The 13,031-nt window shown below is 38.2% G+C and overlaps 1 protein-coding gene across 1 annotated transcript in view; it reads right to left on the reverse strand.

Moving 5' to 3' along the window:
* Positions 1-13,031, reverse strand: part of COL25A1 (collagen type XXV alpha 1 chain) — a 321,239-nt gene that overhangs the window by 128,513 nt on the left and 179,695 nt on the right. The window contains exon 6 of the mRNA XM_059818218.1: positions 1,040-1,066. Coding sequence (XP_059674201.1) covers positions 1,040-1,066 — 27 coding nt within the window. The remainder of the gene's footprint in view (positions 1-1,039; positions 1,067-13,031) is intronic.

Raw genomic sequence — 13,031 nt, forward strand, 5'->3', positions numbered from 1 at the left:
ATGTAAATGATACTAAAAGAAAAAGAAAAGATATATGGTGTAACCAGGTCTAGCTGAAGTCAACAGGTAAGCTATCAGTCTGCTAAAAGAGGAGATTAAAGAAAAAGCGTACTGCCTGGAGGCTGCAAACATTGCAGAAAAGTTACTTAACAGCAGGAAAAGACCTCAAGGACCACAGGATAAAGTCTTCAGAGAAGAAAATAGAAGCTGACACTGCAAGTTAACAAGTTGAGCTTGCAGAGGAAAACGGGGCTTGTAGCAAATGAAAGGATAGAAAAGAAAAGATGTATTCAGGGTATCAGAGAAAAAGGCTGTCTTGGAAAAGGAGAAAGAGAGAAGGAGCAAACACAATAGCATGAGAAAGTGCAGAAACTGGATTTTCACAACTTTTGCATGATTTTAAAGACCTGGGAACATATACTTCCAGGCTCATACATCCAAATATATGGTTATACAAATATATTCACAAATACAAATGTATTTATAAATGCATTGTATAAAATTAAAGGTTATTTCTAACTTAATTCAAGTAGCATTTCCCTAAAGAATACCTGGGATAGCATACAAATGCATTTAAAATGAGACATGGGGCTGTTCACATCTAATCAGCCAACAAAAACCAGGCAGAGAAATTAAAACACAAAAATGAAGAACCCATGGAAAACGGAAACCAGCAAGAGTCACAGATATGTGGTCAGAAATAATATCCTGCTGTTTGAACGGCCCCACCAAACTGCCCTTGTGGAGCGTTCTCTGGACAGAGCACCCCGGTAGGAACATCTGTCTTCCAATCTAATCCAGGTAGAAAATGATAAGGAAACAGGAGTAGCATGGCTGGCCTCCCTTTCCTTGGACAGACTCAAAAGATTGAAGTGGCTTTTCAGCACTCTGTTAAAAATCTACGCTACTGAGGTTGAAAGAAGTTATGCCGAAGGAAGCCAATATGTGATTAGTATACATTTCAGCATGAGTAACTACAAAAACAAAGAGGGAATATACGCAAGACCTAAATTACACCGGTTTTCAACAAATCACCTACCAGCTTTCCATCCATACCAATCGGACCCTGGGATAATCAAAAGTCAAAACAAAATGGAACAGTTAAACCAGAGGAACACTGAAGATGAGGAAAAAATATACAGACTTGGGGAATACGGTGGGCTTTAGAAGATGAATAACTATGTCAGCAGTTAAATGCAATACCTTAAAGATATTTTGAGAATTAAAGCACAGAAAAGAAACAACAAAAGAAGCCGACCTAAGACAGAATTAATAAAAACAGGATGGTGGGAAGTAGCCAGGCAATAGCTGGCGTTTAACAAGAGACAGCTTTAACATGCAATGAAGGAATTGTTAAGTTTGGCAAATCACAGTGGCACAACATAACCAAACATATGAAATAATGCATCTGGCTTGCGTATTTTTCCCTGAGTAACTGAGAAAACAGAATAGATAGCCTATTTATTGAATGCTCTTATCACATGGTTGCAAGATGAAAAGAGGACACTTAAAATCTCATAACTAATCTGTATTTAAATTACCATTATAATAGTGATGGTTATTAAGAAACTTCAGCTCACGCAGTTCACTGAGGTACTAAAGATTTCTTCCTATACTTGTTGGCCAACAAGTCCTGTGCCTTATCCTGCTTGCTTTTTTTTTTTTCCCTTTGGGAAACATCCTCGCTGACACTTTACAAGTTACTTATTTCCTTCAGAGTCCAGAGGTTGATTCCAGTTATATGGGTGCAAATTCTAGAAAGGATTTAACGGGGATGCACGCTGTTGTAACTCAGTAACTGGTTCTGTATCAACTGCATGTTTAGGTGATCAGAGGAGGGAGAAGAGGGCTAGAGAAAGTTGGATTAATTTTAAATTCAATGTTTAATTGCTATGTCTTCTGACAAATGGACAGTCAAGTTACCTTTCACTGACAATGGAATAAGAGCAGGCAGAGAAATTGTTTCTGCCATTAAATTCCTCTTTTAGGCTGAAACTGTGAGCTCTCAGGTCTTTGCCCCATGCAAAAGGGACACTAGCTTACATCTGCTGGAGAGAAGTTTTCTCTAAAATGCTGGCACTGCAGCCAGACTTTCCCCCCGGAGCTTCAGAGGCACTCTCTCAAGACTGCCTTCCCCAAGCATACGGCCCCTTAAGACTGATCGCTCACGCTGCTTGATTTGGATCACTGTTGCTGAGAAGACAGCGCATAACATATTTGCTGGGTTTGTGTTGGTCCGTTTTATCTTCGCTGCTTTTTGCCCCCTTTCTGAGTGCTAGTTTGGCTTGTGAGCAAAACTCCAAGTGAAATAGTTCAGTCTAAATCAGGTCTGCGGGGGTTCTGCTGACCCCTTCACCCAGGAGTGTGTATTCCTACCTTCTGCACTAACAGGTACTATAGCCATAGGAATAAGTCAGTCCAACCAGCTATCAAGAAAGTAATAAACACTATGAAAAAGTGATGCCGTATCAGTCTAGCGAGTTCCCTAGCTGTCTGTCCTCTCCCAGCCTAGATCATGGGCTCTGCCAAAAATTCCAGACATACTTAGTATGAAAGAGGACATCAGTTGGATGTACATATTGTGAAACTCAATGATTTTTGGCACATCATTGGCTTTCTAAGAAGCCTGTGCACTAACCTACTTGTCAGATCCAATAACAAGTTACGGTGTCTGGGAAGCCCTACAGGAATAAAACCCCTTACCTCTCTTTCCCTCCAGCTCTTACTGTGGTTTCCTGTCACACCGTGAGTAGATGACATGCTGAGAGAGTAAAGCGGGTCACCAGCATCTTGGTTATCTACGTGACAACTACCTTTTTTATGTGCTGATGTCCTGGGAAAGTTTGTGTCTGTTGGGATGCCCTACAATATCTTTCAAATGTTATCTCTGAACCATTCTTCCCTGGTATCCAATACAGAAAGCAACACCTTCCAGTGCATTAACAGGACAGCTTTTATTATTACGCTTCCTCAGTGCCTCTTGATCCCTCACGTGCAGCACACATGCAGCACTTACTAATCTTCTCATAGTTATTTAGCAAATTTCTAAACACGGTACTATACGCCTCAAAAGTCAAGGCAAGTCTGCAAATTATTAGCTTTCCCAGATTTTTCTAGCACTGCACTACAGGATGTTTATCTAGTAATATTTACACACACAGTCTGTTGCAGGTGCAAAAACGAAGGCTGAGCTGAACCCTGGCTATGAATACATTTACTTCTATAAAGCAAACTACAGCTATTACCAGTTAAAACACTCAACAGTAAGGTCATGGTAAGTATATAAAGTTCCCCAGAGGGCTGTGTGGGCCAGCAGCTAAATTTAACTGTTTGGTCTGCTGCAAGCTTAGCCCAAAAGATTTAATTATTCTTATGATGAATGAATACAGAAAAGAATTATGCAAATATTTGTAGAAAGAAAATTATTACAGGGTCAAACTGTTGGCTTAGAGGGACCAGCCAACAGCTCTCACAGCTGTAGCAGTGCTTGTATTTTGCATATAAGCACAGTTTTCAGGGAATGTTTCTTTATCATAGAAAAAAAACACTATATCTGTTCCCTTACAATGATAGGTATTTTAACTACTGTTAAATTTTTGCCTGCTCTTTATCCATGCTACATAGCTCCTGCACTTGAATTAAAGGACTATATGTAGCATCTTGAAGTCTCAGTAAAGAAGAATCAGAAATTCCCAGTAGGCTGAAGAGAAGCACCTGCTCACAATGGAAAATAATAGGAATTTCCCCCATGATTCCATTTGTATCAGGACTACTTGGTCTGAAGTCTGGGAAAGTCTTCTGGGATTTGCTTTAAAAAATAGGAGAATAAAGGGAAATTTGCTTGAGACACACTGCCCTAGAAAAGAAAAAAAAAAATTCTGAAGATAAGAGGTCATTACTGTGAAAACGAGTAATATTCTTTTTATTATAAAAATACTAAATCTTTAACAGCAAAACATGGTAATTTCCTTCTTTCCAGTGTCGGAAAGAGAGAGAAAACACTCTTCGAAAATGGAAACAATCAGAATTTCCACAACTGATACAGGCTGGGTGCGGAAGATGAGCTAAAATAGCACATAAGGCTACTTCAGGATGCACTGAGGAAAATCCTATACGTGACAATATTTATTGAATTTCATTACGTGATTGCACTGGAAGTCGCACGGAATACTCAAAGACATTTTAATTCGTTTTGAAAGAAAGACTTCAAACTATAGCCTGTCTTTGACTTAAACTTGATTGTCTCCAGAGCTGTGGACTATATAGTTCAAACTACTTTCTGCTTTGTTCTCTAAATAACTGCTACTACAGATTAGCAAGTAATTTCTGACAAGTACCAAATACATGGTTTTCTGTAACACAATCCCTGTAAAACATTTTAGAAAACTAGACAAGACAATGCATCATCAAAGAGAAGGGGATGAGGAGGTTTATATAAACCGACATTTTTTTTGCTTACTGTAGATACTACAGACAGTATTGAAAAAGTTTCTTCTGGACTATGCATTTCCTTTCTAGGTTTCCACTACCATTTTTAAATGTATGCTATTACTGGATATTTACTTACAGTATTACACACACTTTTTTCCAAGATCCTAAAAAGCAAAGATGTTGGTACAGTAGATTTTTTCCCAGATAATACCCAACTATTTACTTAGCACTAACTACCTATCTAATAACCCTAATAGGGACAGAGACAACACATGGGAGAAAGGGGAATATAAGTGCCATTTTGGTCTGGTTTTGTGAAAAGTAGCTTCCACTCCTCAAAAATACTGTGAATATAATGTTTCTCAAAGGAAGATATTTTTATTCAGATTTTGAATGCTACACAAAACTGATTGTTTTCCATTTAAGCAGTATCTTCTTACATATGAGTTACTCTGGGGATAAATGTCTATAAGGATTTTAGAGGTTATTGTTAGAAATTGAATATGTAAGCACATGCATCAGAAACCTTTAGAGTGTTCCTAATCAAAAAGATAGCTAGTATTATTACTTTAGGCAGCTTTAATGCAGTATTCATTTCTTTGGAAAATTCTGAGTGAAAAGTGAAGATAATAGTAGATTTCAACATGTGATATCCTTTATGTGATAAAAGAATCTTGCAAGGGAAGGAGAAGAGGAAGATACGGATTATCTTCTTACTCTTAACTTCTCCACTCATCCTTCAGTGATCCTTTTCATTTAAGGAATGCTCGTCAGAAGGCTGAACTGTGAATCAGGAGATGCATAATAAACAGAAAACAGACATCATTTCTTCTTTATAAACTACAGGCTTCCCTCTAGCTACAGGAAGTTTTTTTGGTTTTTGTTTTTAAATGAAATGGATTGGCATATTTTAACAGTGCGCAATTTTGGTAGGTTTATATTCATTGGAAGCCTGCAGAGAAATGCATTTGTTGCAAACACAGTCTCTGTGGAAAGAATGAGGAAAATTTTTGATACTGCAAATTACTCCAATTCTAGTTTTGTGTATAAATAAATTACAAGCAGGCCAATTATCATCTCCAAATGCGTAATGATTTCTCAGACTTTGATGACTCATTGTTTTTGCTGATTATTCGGTGTGAAATCAAGTATTTTGGAAAAAATTCTCTCTCCCAGTGCAGACCATAGGTGTCTGAAATGCTCTGCATACACAAAATTAATACAGAAACATCTGCATCTCAGAGACAGACATGAATACAGAAAACTGAACAGAGCCCCAGTAACACCACGCTGGATCGTGTTTCAATTTACTGGAACTTCATGGCACAAATAAGCGAATGAGGTTATTTCAGCGTTTCTGATGGCCAGTGTTGGCCCAACAAATAAAGCTAGTGAGATATAGCAATACCACAGCTGAAGTTGGCCAGCGTACAAGTATTTTCTGGACTAACGTGTAGTGCACTGAATTAAAAGTGAGTTTTCACATTGATTTAATAAGACTGTGATTTGGCACTCAGCTGTCAAAAAAAAAATATTTAAAAATCACATTTTAAGGTACCCCCCAGTAACTTTTCAAAAATCTTTTAGATCACACATTTGGCACTTTTAAGATATACTAATTCAGACTATCACAGCAGCATTTCAGAATTCAGAAATTCTTACCCTAATAAAATTATGTGACTAAATTATTCCACATTTCTAAACAATCTACAGTAAGCTCGATTGTTAAATTGTTACTTGCAGCTGCCTGAAAATCTCTTATGTCAATACATATACAATGGGAGATTCAGAAGAAAGCAGGAATCTAGTTTTACAGCAGCTGTAGGAGCTGCACGCCAGTTACTACGTCAGACTGAGTTTAAAATACCTATGTGGAAAAAAAAAAAAAAAAGATCTGCCGCAAACAGCAGGTTTGCCGATCATCCCCCCTAAGTTCAGGTAAGGTGAAAGATGACACACTGCCATTTCAAATCACCTATTTTAGTTCAAGATTGATAGAAGTTAGAAAACTCACAACTGTCAGGCTTCCTCAGCATGATACCGTTAAAATGATGGATCTCCATGGCTGTCTTTTTCTCTCCTTTGGTTAATTACAGGTTTATCAAGGCTGACTTTAATTAGATGCAATATAGTACTCCTAGCAAGGCTATATAATTCCCAGCAAGCCTGATGAGATTTCTTTTTACTGAAGTTTTGTTTTAGAGCTTACGTGGGCAACGAGTATGATAAGCTCATCAGCTCGCTAAATTTCTCCTACTGACGAAACATCACTGGTTCTTTTTCAATGACTGGCAGTGATTGCTGTTAAGAGCAATGTCAGCGAATAGCCCAAGTACAGAAGTCACTTGCTCCAAGCCTGGGAGAAAAAAAGTTCATTAAATCAACCAGCAACAAGCGTCTCTGGCCAGCAATCAGGACATTGCTAAAAAAACCCCAAATAATCCAGATCATTTGGGCTGGAGAAAACTTTACTGTGAAAAGAACGAACTACAAGAGTACAAGAAAGATGAGCTGAGCCTGCTGTCTAAAACCCCTTTATCACAAAAGGAAAAATTACTGACAAAGACAAATGAAGCACCACAAGGCTCTTTCAAAGAAGTCCATTTCAGAATTTCCTGAATTCTTCCCTCAAGCAGTCTATATTAGCTACTACCTGAGACATAAAACTCAGCTAAATGGATCACCACCTGGAGGTTGCAAAGTAAGTATAAATGTATTCCAAGGTAGGGATTTAGAGTTTTAAATGAAGGTTTTTTTTGAAAAACAACAAAATTCACAGCACTGTTAGGCTGCTTGATCTTTTTGACGAGCAACTTACGGATCCCGTCTGAACTGCTAGAGACTTTATCTCATTCAGCCTTCAGAACCAACATCTTGCTTCTCCTAGACTCATTCAAAACACTGATGCAAAATTAATCATTCAAGATCTGAACTACAACCCCTCCCCAATACACCACATTTTTTATTTCAATGGAAAAACAACATTCAATTAAAAAAAAAAAAGAAAGAAAGAAAAAAAAGTGCATTCTTAAGCCCTTAATAGCCTCATCCTGTAATTCCAGGAATCTCTCGTTTGGTTGCAAGCCATGTATTAACTCCCTTATCAAAAACTCCTACAAAATTGCCTTTATCAAGCCAACAAGGATCTCTAAGCATACCCTGAAAGCATAGAAGAGACTCAGAAGCAAGGTCCTGATAAAACCTGGAGAATGAAGAATAGCAGCACCGTGATTAAGGCTCCAGACGACACTTCCATCAGCCAGAAGAGCTACACCAAGCCTAGGCTAGGCTCTCAGGAGTGAGACTTCAGTTCATGAGCATAAAGGTAATCAGAAGTTATTCCAATTTATATTTTAAACCACCTGTCAAGTAGTGCCCATATTTCTCAGCATGAGAAATATGCAGCATGCACATGTAAAGCAATAAGCCAATGCTAACAGTAAGCTGCCAAGCAGAACTGGCAGGAATCTTACACATATTTTGCTGTTCTTGTTACAGAAAAGAAAAGTTTTGCATTTTTTCATACTTTCATTTTAGTTTTCTTGGAATTTCAAGAAACAAAAGGACCTGTGACCTGAAGCTATGGAATTCATGAAGTGGCTCTAGTGTCCACATTAGCCTAAATTAGACGATGGAAATCATCAATAACGGAAGAAGATGGAAGATAAGGGACAGTTTTAAAGATTCCAAAATAAACTAGAAATGCCAGGTACAGTCTCCAAAACTTTTCTTTGGAGCGACATCACTCTAGATTACAAGACTCCTAGCCGAGAGCCCCACATGCAGTCTGAATACTCTAATAGCTCCTTTGCAATTATAAGATGGACTGATTATGTCTAGAAGCAAGCAATTTGGAGAAAGAAAAATTGTTCAGAGTTTGGCTATTCAGAGAGTGGCTGAACTACAAAAAAGTGCCGCATATGGTAACAATAAGGGAATACAAAGAGTTCTGTGCAAGAAAAATTATAGTCACGGCTTTTCAAAAGCATATTTCACAGCTGAAAAATAATTGCCGAGATACTTTTTATTTTTATAGTTCATGCAGGAAATCTGACAGGCAGTTTCTTGTGGTGCAGATGCATTTTTGAGTATCTGAGCACTATGACTGCTCTTCCTGCTGAAACACATACGTAAAAAAACCATGAGAAAGAACTGGGCAGATCTAAGTTGGAACAAACTCTTCTAAAAGACTGTAGGCAGATATCCTTCTATTTATCATGGCCAACATTGCACTCATCGCACATATATAGGAAAAAAGGGCCAAGTGTGACTGTGAACCCCAAACTGCGAAGCACCCTTTTTGTCTTCATACATCAGGCTAGCAAAAAGATTATTGCCAGACAGACACTGTTTTTCTCCTTGTAGCCTATACATCTCACTGGCATCTGCAACATCTGTACAGTCATATCTGTATGGCAGATTACTGCAATGGGAAACTACTGTTGACCCCAGAAAGAGAAAGAGCAATGTAGTTCAAGTTATAGCAAAGAATGGAGTCATGTGGACTCTGCTTTGTTTTGGTTCATTTTAAAGTTTCTTTACCACTAACTAACATTGTTTATTGTAGACTAAAACTCCAAGTATGAAATACCTAACTGATACTCAGATACCTCTTCAGGAGAAGGAAAAAAAAAAGAAAATTGTAAAATTAACCTGCCTAATCTTGGCAAATCATACATGGTACAGGGAGTTGAGAAACAGCACATTGTAACTGCCCGCTGTTAAAAAATGAACTGTATTGAAATTGTGATCTCAAAGTGCTTACCCCCGTATGCTTCACCCATCCATAAAAACAGTCTTGCGAAGGGTTGCAGAACTATGTGTTTCCATAAAAATACTTCATTATGCTACTGAATTCCAGCATAGCTTAACAAGTACTTTGAACACGGGGAACATACACACAGACCAGAGAGAAATCTCCTACATCCTACCTAAAAGTTCTCATTTCTCCTGAAGAAACTGAAACTCCTGCATCCGTAAATAGAAAGCACATGGCTAATTCATCAACGCCAACATCACTGTGTGAAAATACTTGATGTGGTTGGTGCCATGTTGATGAGAAAACAATAAACTGTGAAAAATGGCACTTCTCAAAAATTAGCTGGCTAGCATTCAGCGGGAGACAGATTGTTGTAACAGCTGTGGCACGATGACTTTGATGAATTAGATTTTTGTTCTCCTGGAATAATTCTGAAGAATCTCTCTCCTCACACCACCATGGAAGGGAATCCATTTGCTCACTGGAGACCTACTAAAGAACAATCTTTCTTGCTACCTGTGTTTGGATGGCTTTACAGAATATGAAAAAATTCCATTTCACTTCTTTCAGTCAATCTCTTTTTTGGTTTCTACAGATCTTCTCCTTTCAGGGGGAATGAGGTTCATTAAGGAAAAATAAAAATACAGTCTTTTGGTAAATAGCACAGTATCATAGAGAACTAACCATCAGAGGCCAATTTTTGACCTTCCCTTGGTGGAACCATCAGCTGTGGAAGATGAGAAAAACTCAAGAGCAGGTACGTAAATCCATTTTTGCTCCATTAGGATAGAAGAATCTGAGCATCATGCTCCTTTTATCTGCCCATAGAGGCACATATTTTGAATGGGGCTCCCAGGGAATTAAGAAAAAAATATAGCTGCCATAGAGATACTTCCCTTTTGACTTACAAGAAAGGAGATCAATCGGAGTGGATACATCTCCATAAAAGAGGAGAAAAGAACAGTTACAAAGGGTTTAAAAGAGAACAAAACTAAAAGCCAAGGTACTGAAGTGTTTATAAATAAACATGTAGATAAAAACCCCAAGCTCTTTCAACTATCGTGTGGTGGCAGAAAGCTTCGTTTGAAGAATTCCAGGATAACCAAAATGCCAATGTTCATACTTAGTCCTAGTCCACAAATGCAGTATTTCCATCTGGGATACAACATAAGAAAAAAAAACTTGTGCAGATGCACTGCGTTAAAACTTAAACTCCAGAGCAGGTGCTTTCAGCTGTGCGCTGCCACATGTGCTCAAATACTGGAATATAAAATTCTGTGCACGCAAGCCCATTCAGATACTCCTGTCATGTACCAACCAGATTTAAAAGGCACAAATACACATGCAGCTAGTTTAAAGACACTAGTGTTTTCTTAAACACATTATAACCTAAATCATTCATTAAAAGTCGATGGTGCTGCATACAACTCTGTCCCCTCCAAAATGACTTGGAACCAGTAAACTCTCAAAAAGCATAAATCATTATGGAAAAACTCTATGAAGCACACCTAAAAAGATTATTTTGTTCCAGAAAATAAAGCAGAATTCAGGGATGCACTACAACCTTTTTCATTCTTTCTTCCTGAAATGTCTCCCCATACAGTTTTTAATGACGCACCACCTGTTCTATTTCCCCAATTTAACATGAAGAGGGATGTAGCAATCAAAGAATTTGTATTTTAAGAAAGGATTATTTCTAGTCCTTGAAGAAAAATTTTCACATAAATCTTGCCATGATCAGCACCAAAAGTTGGTTTCCAGAAGGAACGTCTATTACTGTGACTATGAAAACAAAATCATTAAGCATGTAATAACAAAGATCATAAACCACAAAGTGCTCAGACAGGCATAGAGCATCTTTGTTTGCAAGTTTGTGCTTTTACTAGTTGTACTATCTTAACTGGGGAGCTGAACACTACTTCATTTACTGCCTTAATGTCCTGTCCCACCAACCTCAGACCTCAGTCCTAATGGCCTTTCAAGCAGAACACTGGACACTGCAATTTAAACCCAAACTGTAATGTTTGAAGGTCATGACAAGGTTGAAAGTTGCAGGTTGATTCATTCACTAGAGTGTGGAGGATGAGGAAGAGGAGGGAGAGGAGAAGTTGCATGTTCTTTATTTTAAGCCCAGGTGTAACTCATGCCTGGAAGATTACAATGAATAGTGTCTGGATAGGAGATAATGTTTGACACAGGAAAACCTTTCTATTGGTGCCAGTATTTTTATAAGAGATAATTAGGAAAACTTTAAGAACTTTCTGCTTTTCAGTGTTTCACTCAAGAGCAAACAAAGGGGTTAAAGAGAAGGAAAATGCTTACATTAAAAAAATAAAGTGTTGTCAGAAGTAAGCAGATGCTTGAAAGAGTGTAGATGCAAGACCATACTGGCTGCCAAAAGATTTGAGGGACCTAGAAACCATATTGCTGGGCAAGGAAATGGAGCAAAAGACAGAGGAGGAAGAAAAGAAACTCAGTCAAGAGTGAGTCAATACAGTAAAACAGCCTGGAGCCATATGTTCACCAGCTAGGTGGAGGGTCTAAAGGGAATTTTGGCTTGCTCGCAACTGGCTCGACAGAGGCTACTGAGAGGATGCTGGAAGAATCTTGTCACTTTAATTCAGAGCCTCAGCAGCAACGCTGCTTCAAACTACTTTTTTTTGTAGGTGAAAGGCTATATACAGGCCCAACTTCCAAACAACTTCTCCTGACAATTCTTTTTCTTTTATGGCAAATTCCATTTATGCGTTTCTGAAATTTATGTGAAAAGAAGCAGAATTTCTTTTGTGGGTTTTGTGGGGTTTTTTTTTGTTTGTTTGTTGGGGTTTTTTTACATCAGAGGGCAAAAGCTCATCACTACAAAATCTTCCTACTGAGTTGGTGCCTGTTTGCCCCCTCAAGCTATTTAGGAAAAGCTACTAAGTTTCTCTATACTCACACCTCTGCTTTTTGAAGCTTGCCTATCTAGAAACAAACTCAGATTTTTCTGCTTTGATTCCAAAATCCCCTTTTAACTCCAGGTAGAGCCAGTGTCTCATCGCACAGTCAGAAAGAAGTCCTTCCTTCTTCCTTGACCGCTGCTGCACAAACAGAAACAAGCAAACTCAACCAACAAAACATTTGACCAAGGAATCAAAAGTTGCTGAAATCAGATCGCCCTCCAGTACAGAACGTGGGCTAACCCCCCAGCCAAGAAAACTTGCAAATTCAAACGTTTCATACCTGTGCCTTTCTGAGCCATACTCCAGTAAATCACACACTCCTCTCACCTGTTTTCTAATTTCAAGTCAAGTTACGCAAGTTAAACTAAAGTTCACCAGAGCTGAACAGGTGAATCCAAAGACAGAATATAGTTCAGTGAACAGCTTTTAAAATCCTAAAGCATTTACCAGTCTCATTAGTTCATTTAATCGTAAAATCTCTAGACTATTCTTTTAAGTTTTGTGGATCCACACATAAATACATCCAAATAAAACATTTTCATTACTTTCTTCTGACATAAACTGACTTTCAAGATGATAAAAGGATTTTTGCAGAAGCTGGTGACAGCATGAAGAACAAAAATGTGTTTCTTTGCATTCCCATCTAGGGAGAAACAATTTGGATGTGATGGCAATACCAGATCACACTTTACATACCCTAAGGGCAGAGACCTAACATGAGAGCTCTCCTATCGTATGCAGAGTAGATTAAAAAAAAAAAAAATCAGGATAATTGATCCACACGGCTGGAAGTGGAAATGTTGAGGTCATTTTCTCTTCAGAGACTGGCTAATCAGTCAGACTACCTGAACGAAAACCACAGGACTCACTCGGGAAGAGTATTCCTACTAAAAGAAGGA

This window comes from Gavia stellata, chromosome 5 (genome assembly GCF_030936135.1).
Source record: "Gavia stellata isolate bGavSte3 chromosome 5, bGavSte3.hap2, whole genome shotgun sequence".
NCBI lineage: Eukaryota > Metazoa > Chordata > Aves > Gaviiformes > Gaviidae > Gavia > Gavia stellata.